The sequence below is a fragment of the Leptonotus elevatus genome, chromosome 5 (assembly GCF_054856555.1).
Source record: "Leptonotus elevatus isolate MCC_2025b chromosome 5, RoL_Lele_1.0, whole genome shotgun sequence".
Lineage (NCBI taxonomy): Eukaryota > Metazoa > Chordata > Actinopteri > Syngnathiformes > Syngnathidae > Leptonotus > Leptonotus elevatus.
This window is the reverse complement of record NC_141243.1, coordinates 12795017-12819585: the sequence shown is the minus strand read 5'-3', so window position 1 is coordinate 12819585 and position 24569 is coordinate 12795017. Positions and strand designations below refer to the sequence as shown.

At 39.7% G+C, this 24569-nt stretch overlaps 2 protein-coding genes across 7 annotated transcripts in view; both read left to right on the top strand.

Annotated features, from left to right (window-relative positions):
* The window catches only part of trim36 (tripartite motif containing 36), a 33710-nt gene extending 13535 nt beyond the window's left edge, over positions 1–20175 (top strand). For 4 of the 6 annotated variants that reach the window (XM_086075619.1, XM_086075618.1, XM_086075624.1 and 1 more), the window contains 12 exons: positions 625–693; positions 2812–3158; positions 4221–4367; positions 5679–5774; positions 6917–7054; positions 7479–7594; positions 7870–7991; positions 11218–11335; positions 11787–11989; positions 13735–13918; positions 15580–15693; positions 17504–20175. In XM_086075619.1, coding sequence (XP_085931745.1) covers positions 625–693; positions 2812–3158; positions 4221–4367; positions 5679–5774; positions 6917–7054; positions 7479–7594; positions 7870–7991; positions 11218–11335; positions 11787–11989; positions 13735–13918; positions 15580–15693; positions 17504–17864 — 2015 coding nt within the window. In that variant the 3' untranslated portion in view covers positions 17865–20175. The remainder of the gene's footprint in view (positions 1–624; positions 694–2811; positions 3159–4220; positions 4368–5678; positions 5775–6916; positions 7055–7478; positions 7595–7869; positions 7992–11217; positions 11336–11786; positions 11990–13734; positions 13919–15579; positions 15694–17503) is intronic. The other 2 variants (XM_086075621.1, XM_086075622.1) reach the window with 1 other exon arrangement.
* A 1580-nt stretch (positions 20176–21755) lies between these two features.
* Positions 21756–24569, top strand: part of ccser1 (coiled-coil serine-rich protein 1) — a 116299-nt gene continuing 113485 nt past the window's right edge. The window contains exon 1 of the mRNA XM_086076167.1: positions 21756–21942. The gene's annotated coding sequence lies outside the window, so the exon portion shown is untranslated. The remainder of the gene's footprint in view (positions 21943–24569) is intronic.

Sequence of the window (24569 nt, the reverse complement as noted above, 5' to 3'; positions counted from 1 at the left end):
AGGCGGCGGCAAGCGAGTGTTTGTAAGATGGTGCTGTTGCCAATATTTAATTGCGCTTTGGATGCTAGTGAGCATTCTTCATGATCAGAAAAAAAATGGAGGAGCTAAAAAAATAAAACCTTTGGAAAAAAAAAATATATATATATATAAATTGCAATTATCCCTAACATTTTATATAGTGAAGAACATGACATTAGCCACGGGAAGCCAATCTACATCCATGCAGAAGTCCTTGCTCAATGGCACTTTTTAAATATGGAAACAGGAGTTCATAACTTGCCAATATTGTCACAACCTCTTGACACTGACGAGATTATATCTGGCACGCTGTTAGAAGACATCAGAATCATCCCTTCGGATTGTACAAGCAGAAGCACTGTCGCTGCAGGGCCCGGGTCACTTGTCGTACGGACGGCCCTCTCATGCTCATCATCATATTGAGTTTGTCATGATCGGCGGTTGCCCTCTCGCAACCGCGTTAGCCCGGAGCTCTCAAACTGTCACGCTTCATCACCTTAACAACATAGTTCACACATGTTTGTCGCTCCTCCCACTGCCCCCCTCTTCCCCCCTTCCACTGTGTTTTTTTTTCCTCACCTGAGGAGTGTTTGATTGAATTTTCAGGTCCTCGGAAACGAAGCGGAAATACTGAGATAAATCCAGCACTCCTCACTTCTCCTGTGCCCCAAAAACGTGAAGCAATATTCTTGTCGATGTGTTTTTTCGTTTTGTTTGTTTGCTGCGTTGTCACTTCAGTTTGCTGGCTTTGAGTGTGTTGTTGAGTGTTTTTTTTGTGTCCGTCCTCACTGCTTTTGTGACCGTGATGTGTCTGCACCTCACTTGTTAGGATGCTGCGGCATCGGTAACAAGCACAGTATTGTGGAGTGGGGAGAAAGAAAAAAAACTCTTGAAAGCACTGTCGCTTTAGGAGGACTTTTTTTGTATATGTGGAAGTACAGTAAGTGTTTGTGTGCCAACTGGACAAAATTTAGTTACATAGTTAGTTACATAATAATTCAAGGATAAATAATTTTATACAGTGGAAGACAATCCTTTTGTCACACTGGTCAACTTGCAAGTTGTTCTTACATTGCTGGGATTTGAGTGAACTATGAATTGGACCACTTTTGCTGTCTTGTATGCCATTCAAACACTGGATGTCCCCTGGTCCAGCTCGCTATCAGCACTTACTGTCTACCACTGTTGTGGATGTTGAATGATTTGCAATGTAAAAAAAAAAATATTAGAAAATCCCATTTTCTTATCCCACATATGACTGCTTGTCATCTTAATGAGCCACAGTGGTCCGAAGATAGTGCCTCCTCCCCCCGGACCCATGAGTGACGGCTGCTTGATTGATATGATGCATTGTGTTGTGCTTCTGTTACATGCATCCACGTATGTGAGGAGCAGTAGTCAATAGTCATTGTGGATATTGAAAGCCCGTAGTGAGGAGACCATGCTGAGGCCCTATTTGTGATTATGTGATTACGAGTCATTTTGACCACCTAATGGTGCCATGGAAAACAACACGGAGAGATAGCATTTTAGGACCTAATAACAATGTTTGAAATATTGAAATTTCTTGAGAATTTGGCGTTTTACAATGTCACGTGAAAGTGGCGTTTAATCAAAAGGAGAAATGCAGAGAAAGAGCAAGCTCTGGATGCCATGAACGCAACATTTTGGAGGGTCTGCTTTGGAGTCTGACGCTAACTGTCATTCAGATGCAGTCTCCAAATTAAGATCATCTTTATACTGTGAAATGAATGAATTTACAACTTGAGGCGGTTTACGTGCCGGATTTCTGTGGTTTTTGTTAGAAACTGTTTTTAAATGGGCTTGAAAGTGATCGTGTGGCAAAATGTAGGGCTTCGCAATTAATTGAAGTACAATTTCAAGTATTACACTCCACAATTACAAAATTGGCATAATCGTAAATAAAATATTAATAATACAAATTTTGAGATGTTTAACTCATTCACTCCCAGCCATTTTCACTGAAGCAACCCTCTTCGCTCCTGCCTGTTTTACTGGATTTTGACTGATTTTACAAGGTCCAAAGAATATTCTGTTCTATTGCTATGAAAACAAGGAACCTGCCAAAAGAAAGTAATTAGAGTCTCTTCTTTCATCTTTTTCCTGATGAAAGAAGAGAAATCTAATCATTATTCACAAACCTGTTGAAAACACTGGGGAAAAGAGCTTGTTGCAACATGGCCCTGGCTGATCTCACCTGCTGGCCATTTTTTGTAATAACTACCATTGCTTTAAGCGACCTCTTTGTCAGAAGCCTTCTGTATGCTCTAACATTAAAAAAATAAATAAACATATACATTTTTGGGAGTGCAGGACAAAGTATTAAAAACATATTTATACATTTTGGGGTTTGAATGAGTTAAATGTTTATATTTGCACTTTTTATTTATTCTAAACCTTGTTTGGTCCAAAAGAAACTTTCATACTTAGTGTTTCAAATAAATGTTTAAGTTTAAATATTTTCTTGTTTTGTACCAAAAAACAAATGATCGTCCTAATCGTGATTTTATTTTTTATTATTACTAAATTAATCGTGATGAATATTTTCTTCATAATCGAGCAGCCCTAGCATCTATTACTAAATGTAGATGTCTATTTGAGGCTGGCGACGATTTATATTTAGTGAGTTGACCACTTTTTTATTTTTTTTTTATTTTTAGGAATGACAGTATTCACAAGTAGGGCCTCAGACAAAATCCCAAACAAAACACTAAAGGCTGCGAATACAAAGCCCTACGTGACGTTTTCTAACTTCACACCCTCCCCCCTCAGGCTCCATCTCATCTCCGGGCTGGCGCCGAGGCTCCGTGACACACCGGGTCACCACCATCCCGTGCCCGGGCTGCCAGCACGACATCGACCTGGGTGAGCGCGGCATCAGCATGCTCTTCCGCAACTTCACCCTGGAGAGCATCGTGGAGCGCTACCGGCAGGCGGCCCGCGCCGCCGTCGCCATCATGTGCAACATCTGCAAGCCTACGCAGCAGCAAGAGGCCACCAAGAGCTGCATGGACTGCAAGGCCAGCTACTGCAACGAGTGCTTCAAGATGCACCACCCCTGGGGCACGCCCAAGGCCCAGCACGAGTATGTGGGACCCACCACCAACTTTAGGCCCAAGGTAAGTACTGACAAATATGCTTTAAAGGGATACTGGACTCATTAAGCCATTTTCAGCTGTAAAAAGTTAATATTTTGTCCAGAATTAATGTTAGAACTTTATTATTTTTCATGTACAAAAACTCATCTAGAGTCCACAGATGCCACGAAATGGTGCTAAAAGCTTTGTTTAAAGGGGAAGGACCTCCCCAAAATGTCTTGACAATAATGTAATATGCAGCCCCGCTAGTCTAAATATAGTACTGTGGTTAATAGTGCATTAGTGGAATATGAGTTAGGTAGCAAAATCCAGCAGTTTTTAATCAATATCAGAAGGAGGCCGTTTTGCCACTTGCTGTCGAGTGAAGATGACATCACAGTTGCTAATGTCTCAGGTAAACAACCAATCACAGCTCAGCATCAGAAAACAGGTGAGCTGTGATTGGCTGTTGGGATTGGCCGTTGCCTGAGCAACTGTGATGTCATCTTCAGTCGACAGCAAGTGGCAAAATGGCCGCCCTCTGAGATGGATAAAAATGGCTGGATTTTGCTGCATAACTCGTATTGCGGTATTAATCAGAATGTCATGTTTAGACTAGGGAGGTTACATATAATATTATTGTCAAGAAATGTTAAAGGTTAACTTCCCTTTAAACATGAATTTAGTATTTGTTGACAAAAAAGTAAGTTGAAGTGATAAGATTACCAAAGTAATCAATGAAGTAGATTGTAAAAAGATGAATTTGTGTCCACCCGAGTCGGGACAACAACTGACACTCATTCCTTTCTGTTGTTGAAAATGCTCATAAGCAGTAATGAAAGTTGATGCATGGGTGGAAGAATTTTTGTCTGTTTTTGTCTGAATTTTAAGTGCCTGTTTCTCACGCTACTAAGACAACATAGATGAAACAAATCACTTCTCTTTTTGGTGTTTGTTGAGTGACGAATTGAGTTTCTATTTTAAGATGTGGATCATGGAACTTGTCTCGATGCTTTCTGGAAGTCTAGGGCCTTTTCCTGTTTCACTTCAACTTTTTTATTATTATTATTTTTTTACTTAGTCATGTTGTGTCTAATTTCATAGGTTCTGATGTGTCCTGAGCACGAGATGGAGAAGGTCAACATGTACTGTGAGGTGTGCCGGCGGCCCGTGTGCCACCTGTGCAAGCTTGGAGGCACGCACGCCAACCACAAGGTCACGTCCATGAGCAACGCCTACAAGATCCTCAAGGTACGGAACTCGCACGAGGCTTCCAATCACATGAAAGTTTTCCTTTCCGTAGTGCTTAGCGTCACTTCAAAGAATTTGACAAGAGAACCTGGATGAACAGGTTTTAATGGTTTTAACACCGGGGGTGGGGAACATACTGTAAGCCCCGTCGGCCATACATGGTATTATCCATCCCAAATGCTTTTAAAGACATATAAAGTTTCTAACACACTTTTTTTTAATTTATTTTTTTAAACCTATTGAAGACAAAAGTTTGCCAGCATAAAATGGATTGTCTGTTTGTTGGCATGGCCGACAGCAGCCAGTGTGCTCATTTAATAAACTGCTCTCCTTTCCTTCTGCTGAGGGCATTCAAGTAAGTATACTATTAACTCATTCACTGCCATTGACGGCTTTAGATGTAAAATAAAATTAATTTGAACTATTTCTTAGTTTAACATTTTTTCCCACTTTTGTTAACAAGAGTATGAAAACCTAGATTTAATTTTTTAATTATTAAATATTTAAAACTTATAAAATTTGTGATTAATAATGAGTTAACTAATGAAGTCTTGCAATTAATTAGGATTAAAAAATGTAATCGCCTTACGCCCCTAATTTTTAATAATCTTTTCTTTTTTCTTTAAAAAAAAGAAGAAAAGATTATTAAAAATTAGGGGCGTAATCTTTTTTCGTGATTAATCGCATGACTTCACTAGTTAACTCACAATTAATCACAAATTTTATATCTGTTCTAAATGTACAATATTTGTTTCTAGGTTTTCATACTCTTGTTAACAAAAGTGGGAAAAAATACTAAACTAATAGAAATAGTTCAAATTAATTTTTGACATCTATACCCGTCAATGGCAGTGAATGAGTTTAAAAAAAAACACCCAAATGTATTACTTAAAAAAAAAAAAAAATCTGTACTATATAACTATAATAGGGATGTGAAGGATTAATCATATGTATTTGGGGAACACCGAACTGCAGAGCGCGTTGAACATAAAATGAGTTTAGACTTGTCAGCCGAGCAGAATCTGAAATCCAATCGGCTGAGTGTAGGCGGTTAATATTGGATGCAGGCGTTAGTCCCCCATGACTGTAGATGTTCTTTGTGTTTTCAAACTGTGGATAAGATGTATCATTTTGGCCCTGCTTCAAGTTTCGGTCGCTGGGAGACAAAATTCAGCATCATGTCGATGTGTTTCCGTACAAACGCATCGGTATGCAGATTATAGTGTGTGGGTGTACCGATTCAAGTGTCTGCTGTGTGTGTGAATATAGGCCACCTGAAAATCTGCTGTGTCTTCATCTGTCCTCTCACAGGAGAAGCTGGCCAAGAGTATCCATTATCTCATCAGCAAAGAGGACCAAGTCAAGGCTCAAATTACTGGACTGGAGCAGCTCATCAGTCAGACAGAGGTACACAAACAAAAGCCTGACAATAAAGGCAATGAAAGAAACTGTATTTTTTTTATTTCCATTTTTGGGTTAACCCAGAAGATATTACAGACCTTTCACACCGCATGTTGAAAGCCGACCTGCTAGAATGTGGCATTTGTGTACCGGTAAATGGCACTGACACAGTATGGGGAGGAATAAGTTATTTTTTGGCAATTTTTCAACCTTTGGAGGTAGTTTTAGAAACTCCAAAAGCTGGCATTTTACGACTTTTTTTCGATGTCATTCTTCTATATACAGTAATTTGCACTGTCATGGAATTGACGTGAGGGGACAAAGTCGATCTAGCAATTTAACGCTTTGGCAAGTAGTACCAAAAGCCCATTTTACACGGCCTCATCATATGCAATTTTCTCCCCCCCCATATGTCCCTGTTCTGTATAACTGGCCTGACGCAGAATGGAGAAGTATTCAAATGTTTGAGAACAATATATGTGTGGCTTGTTTGAAAACCTGTCCGTTGAGTTGAATAGCAATCTCTATTTGGCTACTTGTATGTGTTAAGTATATTCAGGTTCATTAAGGTAATCCACACAAACAAGGAAACTGCAGATTGGGTTCCTCTAAACCATAGGCGTCAAACTGGTCCTGGACAGCCCGCAGTCCTGCAGGTTTTGGATGTTTCCGTTCTCCAACACAGCTGATATATGATCAGCTCATCAGCAAGCTCTGCATAAGCCTGATAACGATCGTGCTGATTGGAATCAGCTTGTGTTGGAAGAGGGAAACCTCCAAAAGCTGCAGGACTGCGGCCCTCGAGGACCGGAGTTTGACACCTATGCTCTAAACCACGTCACGGTCCTACGTCCCGAGTGTTTTATCTTGACAAACTGGGTAGCAGCTGTTGTTCAAAGACAACAACAACAACAGCCTCTGTTCAAACAAAAGCGCTCAGTGTTATAAAACACATCTATTATTGGTTCTAGCTGCAAGGATGATGTTTTTTCCTCTCATTTAATGCCAGTTGAGACAATTGTTAATTGTAGATTTTTGTTTTGTTGGGCAACAATTTACGATGACATTTACTGTAAACATTTATTTGGATGGTGCCTGACCGGATGAATTTTGTTTTTTGTTAGTAATATTTCACGTTTGCCCCAAAGGAAAATGGACAGCTGGCAGAGCGTCAGGCCATCGAGCACTTTGACTGCCTGTTCGAGACCCTGCAGGAGAGAAAGTCGGAGATGCTCAAATCCATTGAGCAGTCTCGAAACAGACGCATGGGACAGCTCAAATCACAGGTGGGGTTTGGGATTTCTGCTTATTCTTTATTTTTCCCCCCACATTTTTGTTTTGTAAAGCTTTTTTTTTTTTCCTCAGTGAAATTTTACAATTAAAATGTTTCCTTTGGTAGTCTTTCAATTTTAATTTTTAGAATTTAGTATTTGGATTTTTTTCTTTTCGTTTCAATTATCATATGTCTTTTTTAAGTGGATTTCAATTTTTTTGGTTATTTTCTTGCAAATGTGATGTTTTTAATTTTTTATTATTATTATTATTTTTTATTATAATTTTAGCATTATTTTTCTTCTTTCATTTTAAATATTATTTAATTTTTTGATTTTATCTAAATGTATATTTAATTTTATTGTCATAATTTCATGTGTTAATTTTGTTAAATGTTTCCTTTTTAATATGCTTTAATCAGTATACATGTATTCCCAGATGGAGGAGTACCAGGGCATGCTGGAGAACAGCGGCCTGGTGGGCTATGCTCAGGAGGTACTCAAAGAGACTGACCAGTCTTGCTTTGTACAGACTGCCAAGCAACTGCACACCAGGTATATTTTTAACACACTTTAAGTTGCTTATGTTTTGTGCGAGTTGTGTGTCTGAAGAACATAAACATGCTGAGCCACGTGCAGGCAGGTTACCATGCGCAGTAAGCAAGCTTAAGCCGGGCTAATTGATCTCCATTAGCGGCTTTGGGATAAGAACGGAACCTTTGCACTTGCGGGATCATGATACTGTCCACTCATGTGCTATTCTTAATCCTCTATGAAAAATCAAAATGTCTCATACCCACGAGTACAAGATTGTGTGTGTGTGTTTTCAGAATCCAGAAGGCCACCGAGTCTCTAAGAACCTTCCACCCATCAGCTGACCCCTGCTTTGATGAGTTTGTCTTGGACACATCCAGAGAGGAGACCCTCCTCAAAGAGTTGTGCTTCGGTGGAGGTACGCAACACTGATCAAAAGTCTAAATAAGACTGTGGGTCAATGCTGGATCAATCTTGAGGCCTTGTCATTGGTTAATGAGCTGACAAATAAAGGACATGTTGTTCTTGCCTAACGATTGTGGAAAGGGCGGTGTATGGAAAATCCATACATTTGCTGCTCTGCAGTGGTGTTATTACTAGTTTGATGTAATTACGATCAATGCCCTGATGTTGACAAGAGGAACAATCGTTACCGGTGTGGGCGAACCTCTCGCACGTTAGCTATAGATCGATCTGTGACTCAGGCTTCAACTCGCCACTCATTCTTGGAAAATGGTGTAATTTTTGCGTAATCCAACCCAACTGGCTGCTAGTTACTCCTAATTTATCAACATTCTTCTGTTTACAAGCTAGTTGATTTAAGTGATTGGCTAACAAACAAATGTCCTTTAGTTAACCTTGTTTTTCTCTCCTTTTTTCCCCCCCCTGCACTTTTTGTGGTAAATATCCATATTTTATCTGGCAAGTTATGTGCTACTGTTATGGTTAGCAACAGAGTTCAGAGGGCTCAGCAGTCTAACTCTGACACAAAAGCGGTTTCCTCATGTGAAAAGGTAGGATTCTGACCTTAATGAATGGCTTACGGAAAAACAAACTTTGTCTGGAGTACAAAAAGATGGCTTGAAATCATCAAGAGTCCTCATTGTGCGTCCATTACAGCACGAGACATGCCCTTTAAGTGACTAAAATAAAATTCCCTTTGTGAAGAATGTTTTTTTCCAAAACCACAAAATGACACACTTGCGTTTTGTGGGCCAAGAGCACACACACACACACACATATATACTTTTTTTTTTTTTGAGGGTTTAAAGGCTTGGCCAGAAGATACTTAAATGGCTCATCAACTGCCAACACTTCCATCAAATGAGTGCAGTGCATTATTGCCACGGGAGCCTCATTTCCTTTCCTTTGCTAAGAGCAACATTAGCACTCACAGGAAGCTCAAACAAAAGATACGTTAAATCAGGGTTGGAAAAAGTATGGGCAGGGGCCACATTTGGCCCGCTCTGTCCTTCAATTCAGCCCACCGAGTCATTTACAGTACAGTAACAGTCCTGTAATATTTCTTGCATTCATTTGGCTGTTTTTGTCCCAAAATGAGTTTGCATTTCTTATCCATTTCTCATTAAATGTTTGGTTAATAGATAAAAAGCTGCTCTTTGTAACTATTTGCCCCAAAATATCTTTACAACAGCCTTTTAATTTGACCATTTATGACTGAAACATTTCATTAGTAGATTAACACCGTAGCTGTTCATAATGGGTACTTCTGAAAGCCTCTCGCCAATAGTTTTCAGACCGTGGCTGCGGATGTGAGGTCATGTGCGCATTGTATGCGAAGAAAGGTGTGTGCAGTTTTATTTTTCGTCAACAGGTAGCAGTAGCGATTCAAAATGGAATTTCCTGCGTTCAGTAGCTTTAATGTGATTTTTATTTTTGGTAAAAACATTTAATACATAAATTTAACCGTTTTGTATTGATTTTTTAAATATTGGTTCATGAATTAAAATCGAATAAATTATGAAATATCTGCTTTACAATTACTTTTTTTTTTTAAATGTTTACATTTAAAGCTTTCCAATGTTAATGATAATATATATTTTTTAAATTAGAATATTAGTAAAAAATATTTTTAAGTGTATTTCATGTTTCTATATTTATTATTAAATTGGCTAATTAATCATAATTCAAATTCTGAAACCATAATAAAATTGTGTGAATGATTATATCAAAATTAAGTTTCACATTTAACTATTCACTTTTTAATGTATGTATTAAAGAATAGGCGCTGTCTGTTGGTTTTAATTCCAATGTGGTCTATGTTTTTTTTTTTTTACTCATTCCTTCTTTGAACCTAACACACTGATTCCTTGAGGGTGAGATGCGAGCTATATAGGTGAGGCCTTTGCCATTTATGACTTATCTCAGGTAAAAGTGGAGTGTGAAACCGACTTCCGGTAAAAATGTCTATTCTGGGGTCTGCACGTTGTTCTGCTCCTAATCAGTGGCAGCTGTCAGCTGTTGACTTGCGTCCACTCAAAAGGAGATTGGCGGCGTGCCACAGAGGCCTCAGCTGCGTCTGCTATGTCGGCAATGTTAAAACAGTCCGCTTTATTCCTTCACCTTCATCGCCGACGTCTGCGAGCGCGGCTGACACTCAAGTGTTTACCTTGTATTGCTACTAAACACGTTGTAATCAACTTGTGTGACTCTTTCATGAGTCTTACTCTCATTAGCGTGTCAGCCAAATGTAAACGGGGAGCTGTTATGCAATTAGTATGGGAATGTCATTACGTTGGACACACTGTATCAACGTATTTGCTGTACTCAACCTCCCTTTAAAAAAAAAGAAAAAAAACGTAAATTAGTTAGCGATCTGGATAATTAGTGAGCTACCCAGAGACTAGTTAGGTACTAGGTATGAATTGAGAAATGCTTGTTTGTAACTGAAACATCCTTCTGCTCAATAGCTTGCCATGTTACGAACTAAATGACTATAACCTTTCATTTACCACAATTGGGATTGCAGGATCACTTGTCTCTCATACGAACACCGATGTACGGAAATACTGGCTCAATAGTGAAAAATGAGTCGATATCCTGCGTGTAGCAGGAACAAAGGAGAATGGAAAGGAGGGAAATCTGAACCCCCTGCAGTAAAACTTGGCAGTGTTGCGCTCCGTTTGCTAGCAGCCTCCGTTTGTCACTGCAGTCTTCAAACGTCTGATGGGCCCACTGCCCCCATTTTGTTGCAAACTGGCGACAAACATGGGGAATAATAAGCATTGTCTGTGCTTGGATTTCTGCCGTAAAAGTTGGAGTAGTAGGTTGTTTTGTTGGGCTGTGTTATGCAAGGCGGTCCGCTTACTCTTATATGCACATACATTTGCTTCAGTTCACGCAATAGAGCAAAGTACACCGTTGAGCAGGATTAAAGGCTTTAATCGAGCCGTCTTAGTGAATCAATGAGATCCACTGCTCATGATATTTGTCAATCACTTTAAGAGTTTTCCGTCTACGTATTATGTAAATACGTGCGCGTTGTGAATAGCAAAAACGAACTGATGCAAACAAAAATGTGTTGATACTTTTGGTTCTTGCTGAAATGAGGTCTAGGAATTGTATGCTGACAGTTCCATAATTAATGTCAATTCTCATTTGCTTCCACCCCCTCCCTCATCCAGTTCCGGACCCCCCCATGATTGATTTGTCCAAAAGCCGCGTCTTTAATGAGGCCGCCATCTTCTGGAAGCTGTCCGATGACCACCAACCCACAGACCAGCACCTGCTAGAGTACCGCAGGTGGGCCCCGCGTACTTAATCGAATGCATCAACATCCTCGGCCTTAAAGTGGAAGTCAACCTGAAACATTTCTTGACAATAATATGTTGTATGTGTGTCTAAACATGACATTCTGATTGATACAACATTTTTGGAATATAAGTTATGAAGCAAAATCCAGCCGTTTTTATCCATCGCAGTCGAGTGAAGATGACATCAATGTTGCTCGGGGCTCTTTTCTGAAGCTGCGCTGTGATTGGTTGTTACCTGAGCAACTATGATGTCATCTTCACTCGACTGCGATGGATAAAAACGGCTGGATTTTGCTGCTTAACTCATATTCCACTAATGCAATATTAACCAGAATACCATATTTGGACTAGCGGGGCTGCATAGAACATTTTTTAAAAAATGTTTTGGGGTTGACTTCCCCTTTTAAAGCACATCCAGTCGCTAATGATTCCGTGTTCAGATTGGGCGGCCCGAGCCAGTCCCCGTCCGAAGAGGATGTCGAGGACGGCGTCTGGCAAGCGATGGAGCGCATGCATGCTGCGAGCACCACCGTGTCCGGCCTGGACGCTGACCGTTTGTATGCGTTCAGGGTGCGCACCTGCAGGAACTCCGTGTTCAGCCCTTACAGCCCTGAGGTCGCCTTCCATACACCCCCTGCACCCGGTAAGAAACATCATAGGCTCTTATTATTCTGGCATAGGCGGCAAAAGTATTCACGTTGTACTTTAGAATTTTGAGGGTGTTTTGGAGAGCTGCTTGGACATTCATTAATATCCCCAAATATGATTATGCACAGGATTAAAAGTGACTATTATGACTTGCCTGCTCATTTTGGCCAAAGCGAGGACTAAAATAACAGATAATCCCCCCTTTTTTTTTTTTTTTTCAGAGACAGATTAAAAGATGACAGATGCTTTGCTGTTTAGGTTTTCAATTCTGAGGCACACAATAGAGGCAACGAAGCACAATGATGTTTTGGCAGATCACCATGGTGATGCTTTTTTTTTTTTTGTCTTTCATATGACTCAAAATAGAGTGCGTGTGGGTGAATTGTTAAGGAGGGGCTGTTTAAAGAAACACACACAGTCAGCAGCTAACATGAGATGCTAATGTGGCAGTCTAAGTCTTCACTCGGTGCTTTGTCGTGTCAAACGGCTAACACGGGGAGTAGTCATTTGTTTACGAAAAGGTTTTCAATGCCAACTCTGGATGAGAGTCCTTTCAAGCCAGCGCAGATGGGGACGGTCAGACCGCGTGAACTTTGATTCGGACACGCGTTGTGATCGCCGCATCTGAATTCCTGGGCTCTGTGGATCATGGAAGTATTCACTGAGCATCAGTAATGAGGAGGAATTTCAAGCCAGGGTGAAGCCCAGAGAACACGCAGAACCCATGTGGCTATCTTTAGTGTCTTTCACACAAAGGCGCGATGCAGGATTTATCCGCCTGGGACATTTATCTGAGGAAGGTGGAGAAATGTAGGTGGGGCTTTTGGTCCTACCTCAAAAGGTAGTAGTCAAAAAGCATATCAGCATACTATGAAATCAAAATAATCCTCACAATTAAAATTACAATGATCCAACAGCTTGGAATTGTCATTTCCCATTTTTTTTTTGTGTTTATATATCTCAAGATGGTGCCAAAACTTAAGTAAATGGTGTCATGGGCATATGTTGAAGTGATTCATCTTGACTGAGAGGCTGATTGTTTTATATCGGCAGGGAGGGGGTGTCAAATACTCACTTTTCTTTTGATATTGACCACGTCATACTGTTGTCAGGTAGATGTCAACTTGAATTCATGTAATTATAAATGTAGCTCTGCTTGTGGTGTGTAGCCAGACGTTGGGATTATTATGCCCCAGTTGTGATTAGGTCTTCCCAGGCACACAAATGAGCGTGTCCTCCCTGGAGTAGACCCCAGATTGCCCTTCCACGCAATGGTTGAGTGAACAGGGTGCGTGTATGGCATGATGTCATGATGTTGGCCTACTAACTATTTATAGAAGGTAATTAATTCCAACCAAATGAGGAGTATAGCTGCTCATGGTGATTCCATTTCTTGAGGGAATAGTAAAACCGTATAGTGGCTCTTTTGTGTTACAGCACCCCCATGTGGCCACTTTGAACACTTACACAGAGCGATTGTCCAGCATTGGAGATAGTAATTAGAGTTTTAAAGGGGTGCGGATGTGAATTTTGGAAATAAACATAAATCAAAACAATTTTTTTGTCATAAAACAGACAAAAATACAATTAAAAAGCATGACATTCAACAGATTTATTAGAAAGTAGAATTGTATCCATATTTAGATATTTTATTGAACAACAAACAGCTGAATGTGGAGTCAAGTATTGCTCGTCCACCCAGTTTTCTTACCGCTGTCATGTGGCTTTCTCCACGCGCAGCATTCGACTTCCTGTTCAGTGACAAGTGCGGCTTCAGCACGGAGCGCCTCGTGCTCAACAAGCGGCGGGACGCCGTGGAGAGTGTGGCCGGCGTGGCCTTCCTGCTCGCCGCGGATCGCGTGCAGATGGGCGGCTACGTCAGCCTGGACTATATCATAGGCGACACGGGCATCTCTCAGGGAAGGTACGTCATAACACACACGGTCAATATTTATGATGGTTGCCTGATTTACTTACCGGTAGTTATTGGACTTGAATATCAAGTGCCTATAAGCTAAGAAGCTAACCATGCATTTTATAGACTGAATTATTTTACTGTTTACATTTTTGACAACTAAGAATACAGCGGTGCTATGAGATACGGGTCGTCGTTTGGCAATTTTTGGGGGGGCTTGACTTGCGAGATCAAATTTGGGGTGTGGCGCTGAACTCTACTCACTTCACAGTCGCTGCACTTAAGCAAATGGTGAATAACTCCATGTTGAAGATCACTCATACTGTCAAACTGAACAGAAAACAAAGAGAATGACACATTGAAAAGCATAGCTCAGCCTTGTTTCTGTGCCTTAACCCATGTACACTGGTCATACAACAGTGCTCACATTCATATACCCTTTGTCCTTTACGCAAAATGGCTAATAGTACCATACTGAGAAATATTGAGGTTTTATGAATCCCACTCGAACTCTTGGGAGGAAACAACCCGCTCCAATATCATTAGTTCAGCCAATCATATATTGCAGCTGCGCTTGAACTGCGGTGGATTCCAAATCCCATCTTTCTGTCTTATACTGCCCCCAGGTGGCCAAAGAGGGCACACCAGAAAGAGCAGTGTTAAATTGATGCAACGTGACAAAAACGAAATATGCCATTACTGTATGTTTTTCTTAAGTGAAATTTAAGTGAGTGTTATTTTTTCTTAATTTTTTTTGAATTTTTTATGAATTTGTTTTTGTTAACAGATGATCATTTCCATTCAGTTCATTGGGAAAAGATTATTTGAAATGTGTGGTGACAGAATGAATACAACTCTTATCTCGAGTACCATAGTACTTTATTAAAATAGCATAGTTCAGAATTATAATTTGGTATATTACAAGTGTTTTGAAACATTGAATTGTATTTTAAAATAATTCTCACCACATATGAAAATGGTTATAATACCAAGTAGGGGTTTTTGATACCACTTTTTCCAGACCTCTACCAGTATGAGTACTCTTGCGTAATCACAGATACAAAGTTCATGTACCAGTAGTACTTTTTAAAATTTCCTCCCAAAAACGATGAAGGATAATAATAAAAGAAAGACCTGCTGTATATACAGTATTTCAATATGACATTAATGTCAATTTCTCTTCTAATTTCTTGTTCCTGCTCATAAAACAGCCACAAGAGGGCATCGCTAGAAATAATGCAGTGTACCTATCTGCCCTATATCTAGTATCGGTGCTCGCCCATCCCTAATATCTAGTATTGCATAAAATACCAAATGCACTATATGTCATGTATATGCAGTTATCCATTTTTAAACTGTCTTTACCCCCCTAAAGAAAAAAGGAATTAATGTTGGTCATTGCTTCGAAATGCTTCTTTTCCTTATAAACTCTACTGCAGTACTACGATATGTGACAGACTATATACACTTACTTTATTCATCAGTGTGAGGAAAATCAAATTGTCAACTACCTAGTGGGTACCAGCTCTTATTTTGCGGAAAAAGTATAATTTGGTGATTTATTTGGGCAGTGTCCAATATGTAAGCAAATTGTGACTTTATAAGGCTTGTCAAGCCATTAAACATGTACTCTAGTGAGCTTAATCCTCCAAATGTTTCATGTTTTGCAGACACTATTGGGCCTTCAAGGTCGAGCCGCACTCCTACATGGTCAAGGTGGGCGTGGCCTCGGACACGAAGCAGCTGGAGTGGTTTCACAACCCGAGAGACACTAGCAGCCCGAGGTACATTGCAGCCATGCTAACACTTTTGCAACCTGCCTGCAACACAACACAATCTTACCAGTGAAGCTGCTGGCTAAGCCTGTGATGTAAGAAAGCAGTGTTAAGTTGTAAAGAGCTTATATTCTCAGACAGACGCCCTTTCTCGCTGCTCGTGTTAATAGCCTGGCGGAATTTTTATTCTATAATTGTAATCCACCAATGTAACACTCCCCTCCCCCCCCGTACTGTAATAATTTACTACTTCAAAATCAATTATTTCTACTCATTTCCATGATTTAAACAAGACAATTTTTAAATAAACAAAATGAATTCTATGAATTAGAATTTAACAATTTCAAATAGGGCTGGGTGATTTGGCCCAAAAATAAAATCTCTTTTTATTTATTTATGTATTTATTATTTTTTATTCTGGACAGATATTAATTGAAGTAATAAAGCCAGCAAACATTTATTGAAAGGGTTCATTCATTCAAAAATAAATCCTGTGCGAATGTTCGGACAACAATAATGTATACCGATTTTAAGTAAGTTTTAACATTAATGTAACATTCATAACTTGTGCAACGTTTTTTATATTAATGTATATATAATTTTTTAATGATTTATTATTATTATTACTAGTGATGCACCGAATATTCGGCCATCGAAAATTTTGGGCCGAAAATGGCAAAAATTAGCATTTTCGGTATTCGGCCGAGATAAAATTCTGAGATAAAATTCAAGCCGAAAGAATATGACCGAAAGAGGACGTTGTGGTGACGCAAGCAAAACAAAAAAAAACAACCCGCTGCGGGCAAGCGTTTGTTTGAATTAAACACCAAACAGTGAGTGTCCGCCTCGCTGCTCGCTGGCGTTTGTGAGTACCGGCAGCTTCATTGTGCACACTGGAAAAGGAGAGGGTCGCTTGGTAAACTATTTTAAAAAAGAGAGTGCTGCCGAGTATTGCACTACAGGTGAGCCACTCTTTCTCCTTCAGCACCTTCTTTTTTTTTTTTTTCTTTGATGAGAGCCCCTCGAGCGCTTCCACTTTTTCACTTGCATCTGGTGGCCGTGCTAAATACTTTAGCTAATGTTAGCACTATTGCTATCAACAGTTTTAAACAAGTAAACACTTACCACTATCTCCGGGTCAATACAGATCTGTGTGTGACTTTGCAGTCCGTTCCCGAAGTCAAATGCGAAGAAATGTATTTATTTTTAAACGGAATATGTGAATGTGCCGATTTTGAGTGCTCCGCACCATGTTTCGCTACAAATAGCCTACAAATGCGTCATCCGCACCACACGCATCCGTGGCGGTCGGTGCAAAGTACTCTACATTGACTATAAAGTGCAATTGCACCGCCAGAAAATGCTTCGTTGCTCATCCCGCGTTTGGTGTTTAATGTACCATTCGCCAACATGTGGACGCATTTCAATTTATATTGTGCTTTGTTAAAATGCCCGTGCTAAATAGGTCTAAATATTTTATAATAATATTATAATTTTAATTAATTATAATAAATGCAATAATTAAAAAAAAAAGCATTTTTTTTCCTGCGTTTCGGTTTCAGCCCAAAAAATTCATTTCGGTGCATCCCTAATTATTACTATTATTATTTAATTTTAATTTATATGTGAGAAATGAGCGGTTAAGAAAATTGATGGAGGATGTAATTTATCATTTATATTTTTATGCACCCCAATTTCACAATTTAGACACTTTTCAACAATTCGATTTTTAAAATGACCACCAATTGAATTAATTAGATTTATTATTGCCAACCAAATCAGCAACACCTTTAAAAAGTGTCATTCATTTCTTGCCCAGGTACGACCACGACAGCGGCCACGACAGCGGCAGCGAAGACGCGTGCTACGAGCTCTCGCAGCCCTTCACGCTCCTCACCGTTGGCATGGGCAAGCTCTTCATCCCCAAAGCGTCGCCCTCGTCTTCGACCTCCGCCTCCTCGGGCGACCCGGGCAACCGCGCGCTGCCAATGCCGCAGCGCCTGGGCGTGTGCCTGGATCACGACGCCGGCCGCGTGTACTTCTACGACGCCGACAACATGCGCTGCCTGTACGAGAGGCAGGTGGACTGCTCGGGGATCATGTACCCGGCGTTCGGCCTGATGGGCGGCGGCAAGGTCCAGCTGGAGGAGTCGGTCACCGCCAAGAGGCTCACCTACTGAGGGTGGCTGGCCCCGCTCAGCGCTCTATTTGCACCTTTTGGCGTGACATGTGGTAGGGAGGTTTCTTTGAAGTCCGTCAGGCCCGTTGAGGCGGATTCAATCAGGGTCTTTGGTCTAAATTGGGAATCTTAAAATGGGATGTTATATTCAACTTCAATCTGACATTTTTCAAAGGATTAATAATACAAGCCGGTTTCATTAACCGTTGAGGTGGATTCGATCGAGGTCTCCGGTCCTAATTGGGAAACTCGTGCTAGTTACGACAAATATAACAGTTTGGCAGGAAATGCAGCGAGCGGGTTAAATTCTCAGATGTCTCTCGGCCCCCGTTGAGGCGGATTCAATTTCTCTCGATGGTTCGAATTGTAACATCTGTGCTGGTACGGCATAATGAACACCGATGTGACACTTTGGAATGAGTTGCGGTTAACAGGCTTCGTAAACTGTCCTGCTGAGGTGGCTTCTATCAGGTTTTTGGTCCAAGCATTACTTGGAACGAGGTCAACATAAACGTGACACTTAAGAATGAACTATGGCGAGCTGGCTTCATTTACTAGGGTACTCCAAACCTGTTTAGGCAGGTTAAATTGGGTTCTTTGGTAGACATTTTGAAACCTGAGCTAGCATGTTAACAATACAAATAAGAGTCTTATTTATTTTGAGCCGATTTTCTTTTTTCCTTTCTAAGGCAGAGTCATCCAGGCCTCCGGTAGGAAACCTGAAATGTTACAATAACACAAAGATGACAGTTTAGAATTAATTACAGAGAGTGGGCATTTTTAACTCGGGCGTTCTCCTGGCCCGTTGAGTCGGATTTGAACAGGGTCTGGTCCAAACTGAAAACTGAGGTGGTATTTTAGTATTAACTCAAATATAATACTTTGGTATGATGTGGCCAGCAGTTAATTTTAAATTTTTTTATTCTTTAGATTAACTGTGAAACATCAAACTGTGAAACCTGACCTGGTATGTTACGATGACACAAATATGACGCGTGGCCTGCACGTTTATTTTGAGAACTCGAGTTCTCCAGGCCCATTGAGGTAGTTTAGATCAGGGTCAACATTAATATAACACATCTTGTTAGGTAAGGGTCTGCGTACGAGGCAGTCGGATGTAAAATATCGTACCAAAGTCTGGTTCTTAATTAATGTTGAATTTAGCTGTTAACATAGTTGGCAGCCATTTTACTTTTTATTTTTTTTTAGCAAACATGGAACGATTACTGGTAACTTTGTTTGGCTCCAGAGCAGGGTTTCCCAAATGTAGTGAACTTTTATCAGGGTCACCAGTTGTCTGTTATGTTCGTTATAGTTAATTTATATTGAGTATGTTTATTGGGGCGGGGGGGGAAACCCTGCTCTCGACGTGTAATTATTGATTGCGTGATTGCCTGTGTTGTGTAGCAGTTGAATCTTTTTCTTAGTGGACCTGACGGGAGGAAGCCTTCGTAGTCAATCTTTTTTAGCGCTAGCGCCTCGGTGCCTTTCGGTTCATTTGTTTGCTCAACAATCCCTGACGTAGTTAGTTGCACAATTGTTTTGGAACACTTATCTGTATCACCTGCACCCGGGTCCATTTGATAACGGTTGTCGACTTTTTTATTTTTATTGGGTTTTTTTTTTTTTTTTTAATCACCGAAAACACTACTTTTTGCACTTTTTGTTACATCATCACAGTTTCATCACCACCGAGCACGTTTGTGTCCTTCACTTCGCATCATCTGAACATCACTTCGGTGTCAGAATGTGAACACTGCACACATGCAGCCTGTTTCCGCCTTCACGTGTGAAGGAAAATCTGGTGCAACCAAGTTGCCTTTGAAACACGCCGTTGACTTCCTTCAATGTCACGTCCACGCTTGACGCGATCAGAAGGGGGAGTAGTTTACATTTGAGTAGCAACACGGACACTTTCATGGTTAGTTTTTAATTTCAGGACGGTGTAACGGTACCACTGGTGCTCTGCCTAAAAATATGACCTACCTCCTTGCTGTCAAGCCTGGAATTGAATTCACCTTACAGATCCACAATTTTGTTTTAAGTCACTTTTAATGTGTTCACCCTCGACATGCCTTCTCGTCAGGTTATATGCTGTATAAGCAGTACACTGGAAACGTCCACTTACATATCACTCTAGAGCGGGGTTGTTTCGTGTGTGTGCGTTGTCAACTATTTTTGTTTTGGCTGTTCTGAAATTCACCCCCTTTTATTTTAATGATCTTGGCAACTTTGCCCTACTTTTTTCTTGCTACATTATGTGCGAGTATGTTTTCTTGGTTTGTTACAAATAAATGGAATCAATCTTCTTACATGGTGAAAATATTGTTCATTTTAATTTAAATTGTACAAAGGTTTAAAAAAACAAAACAAACCCTCTATGCATTTAAAGACTGACAGGGCAGCTTTCACTGGTGGAATGTAACCAACAGCTGAATGTCCTTGTTTTCCCTGTTTTGTTTTTGGGTGTAAAATCAAATCGAGCAGAAATTCATAACCAAAATTGCAGGCAAGCTAATACAAAGCAAAGCTAGCATGCTGCATGTCGGTAACACTTGTATGTATCCTAATCGAGTGCAATAATATTTCAATGGGAAAAATGGCTAGCTTTGCTTAGACTGACACTAATTTGCACTGTGAGTAGTTAACGTTGGGATTTCAATATTAAATATGTCAATAATTAAAATGACTTTTCTACATGTTTTCCTCAAAAGTTGCTGGAGGTGGTGGGTACATACATGTATGCGTGACGTAAATGTGAGTAGAATTATTCTTCGCTGGACTCTGTGTGAGGTCGTCAAATAAACTTGTGTTTTTAAAACATGGTCTGTTTTTCTTAAAGTAAAAGTGAACTACTGCATCATAAAGCTAAAATAGCTATTTACTTGCCATACAAGGACGGTGTTTAGAGTATTAGTAAATATATAGGTTAATAGAATTACTGGATTCTGTATTAATTGCAATATCTTAATAAAATTAGTATGCATCGTATAGCCTATGTAACGACATTTAATTAAGCATCCAGAGACTTGGATGTAATGAAGGCCGAATAAGTTCCTGTTTTATGGTTATCAGACCTTTCTTCTTCTCCATCACTGGTACACATTTTTGGTGGCACCACATAATATTGGAATGTATTGGGTTCACATTTGTTTTTTTTACTAATTGACAATTGATTATGATACTGTATTACTGTATAAATACATTTATGTTAAATGTTTTTATTCGCTACAATATTTTTTTAATCATGTATTTATTGTATAAACATACATTTAAGTACATTATTTTTTATTTTAATTCTCTGGATAAATTTTAATTATTTTTAGATTTATATTTCATTTTTTAATATTGAATTTGATTATATTCTATGTACATAAAACATTTATTATTTTACTGTCGTTACTGCATTGAGTTTCATGCATTGAAGTACATTTGTTTTATTTCATTTAATTATTTGATATTGCATATGAATATAATGAATTTGTTTTTAATCTAATCACATTTTTATACATATTGTATTAGTATACTATATTAATATGTTCTATATTCATTGATTACTGATTTATAGTTTCCGTATTAAATATTTTATTATTAAATGACGATTATATATTGCATGAATATAATGTATTTCTAATATTTTAGTATTATGAAAGGATGATTATTTGTATATTGGAATGAGTACAAATTCAATACATTTAATAACAATTACCGAATTACTTCTATTCCTATATCTTTTACATTTCATGATGTTTTTATTATGAAAGTTTTTAATTATGATGTCCTTCGTCGTGGCGGCTTCAACTGTCAATCACAATCTACCTGCACGAGGCTCATGACTATGAGCAAGTGTAGGGGCGGGGCTGGGTAGTGACGTCACGCCGCTGTCACCTCAACGCGGAAGACGATCAAGACGCAGGAGGAAAGGAAATGATCCGCTACACGTCGGTGAAGTGGAACAACGACGTTATCTCGAGCTGATACCGCCACGCCACCGACATCCCCCGGGTCAAGTAGCCGCCTCGAGGCTTCACACAGCCCCTATGAGCCGAGCCGGAGAGGCGCTGGGAATCCGTTGAAAGGTACGTCCAGCTAGCGGCCAGCTAGCTGCAATGGCACCGTTCCCGGTTTATGTTATTTCTCCTGAACACCTGTGACATTTGATTTCGGCGATAATGTCGCGTTATCGTCTCGTGTCTTGGTCGACGCCTAGCCGCACTCGGCAAGGTCGCTCCGTGCATGTCTTCTGTCATTCAAGCAAAACGTGATAAGCGGTTGCTTGAATTAAGTAGCGGCCCGTGTCGCGGTGCCAAGGCGGCCTCCAGGGGTTTGTTGAGGCGGGCAGGTGCGCATGCTGGCAGGCAGGCGGGCTGAGCCCGAAGGTATCACATACATTCAGTCAACCCTCGTTAGTAATGTACACGCCCCCTTAACATTTTTGGGGAATTTTCCTGTGAGTCATTCGCAGTCTTGTAATGTAAAGGAGCACAAATACTTTACAAACGTACTTAAGTAGAATGTCCATGCATTTGTTACATTTCTGGCAACTTTAGCTTAATTAAAATGTAGGCCTACTGTCTCTGATCCATTTCCGCAAACTGTCTTCGTTTACTGTTACTACAACAACAAACAAAAACAATCTGATTGATGAAGCGGAAGAATAGTCTTGCCTGCTGCCTGTAGTTAATTGTACCCTAGATAATATTTAACTATTGAGCGGTGATGCACATTTAAGTTGGCGTCTGACTGGTCAAATTCAGAAAAAAGCATGCAATTCCACAAGTCTTTGCAATTTGCATATTGCATGGGCTGATCTCGTGATATCAATATTTATTTTATATATTGTGCAGCCCGAGCTGGAAGCCAATGAAAATGAGATGCAGGTAGCCTAATCAGGAAGTCGTTATATGGACACACCCATGGACAAACACATATATCATATGAACATGTCAGAGCACACCGAAAGTGTGTGTTTTTCTTCTTCTTGTCGCTCAGTGTCATGTGATGGCCAGGCTAACTGGCCAACGCACAGATCTTTAACTATGCAAATTTAAATAAATAACATTGAAATAAAAATAAGTAAAAACATAATCCAAATTCAAAACAGTCTCTTTTAGGGGTGTGCCAATTTTTTTTATTTTCACAAGAATCGCGATTCTCATTTAGTATCATTCAAAATCGATTCTAAATGTCCCAAAATAGATTTTATTTAAATTATTTAATACTGTCTTGCCTTTGTCTGTGTGTGCCTTTATTTGGAGCGCTGTTCATGTTGTACCCTATTTGGCCACTTAGGGGCAGTGTGGTCTAATTCACTGTTAAGTTGTAATCACATTAGAGAGTAGAAGGAAAAAGTCCCGATCAAGTTATTCCAATAAAAGTTGTTTTTTTGCAGTGTGGAGACGTTTTTGAGTGATAAAAGTGAAGTGCCGCGAGTAGCACGCTAATTAGCATTAGCGAGTCAGACTGGCGTAGATCATTACAATTCCTTGCACATCTATAGATTGAAGCAAAAATCATTGCCAAGCAAATCACTTTGAAATTCTTCGACTTTAATTGTAATAAACACACTAATTATGTATTGTTTATATAATATATTTATTTTGACTGCTGATTATTATTATCATTAGCAGTAGCAGTTGTCATGGATGTCGCAGCTGTGGGAGACGTGGGTGTCGCAACCTCCTCATTTTTATTTCATGGCTTTGCGGGTTGTGTCTACGGGTCACGTCAGGTGTTATTTTTAGAAGACGTCGAAGGGCTACAGAAAATGGCCCCTGGGCCGTTGTTTGCTGGGGACCTTTGCACCATGATGTCACACATATTCCCAGGTGGAAAAAAAGTCAACCCTGGCAGGTTATTTGACTAATTGAGTCAATTCTTCCCTACTAGTGCAGTTGAATTTGTAACGTGTCAAAAGCTGTTCTTTATGTTTGTAATTACCCCTAGATGCTATCATGCTACAAGGCGCTTATTATGTAAATCGGCTAACTTTAAAATTCAGCAAAATTCAGAATGGCTCGCTCACGGACACATTTTCAGAAATGGGCAGATTACAAAAGATTGTCTTCGTTGTTTAATTTCACACTTGATTGCCAAGCAATTTGTATCAAGCAATTAAAAAGTCAATTTCCCATAATATGTCCCTTTTGACCTAGGAATGTTGGCGAACTTTTATTTGGACGCCTGAGAGTGAGAACCGTTTAAAATTGTGAAAAAAAGGAACTATGTGTTCTTTTAATGGATGAAAGGACAAAAGTTCCTCCAGACTGGCCTCGTTTGCTTCCATTTTCACTTTCTCTAAGTGTAATGAGTCTGAACATTATTAGCTCCGCGAAGACAGACTTTTTGACACAGCCTTTGTATTGCGTCTCATTAGCTAGTCCAAGTGTACTGACGTGTACAGTGGAACCTCCAAAGGCATCTTTAACTGTAACATTTTTAGCATTACTATTAACTGTGAGAAGCAGAGGTCGAAGTAAACCAAACTGACACGATTATAGTGCTTTTTTAAACAACTGTAACACTCTTAACTTGAACGATTAAAAGGAGTAATACATGTAAAAATGTGCTTTTACATCAACTGCTAAGCTAGCACGGCAAGCTAATGTAGCAGGCTACATCTTCACTTGGTGCTTACAAACTTACGACGCTGTCACAGAAGATCCAAATCAAAACCGAAAAGCTCAGGTTCTGACTCCTATCAAGC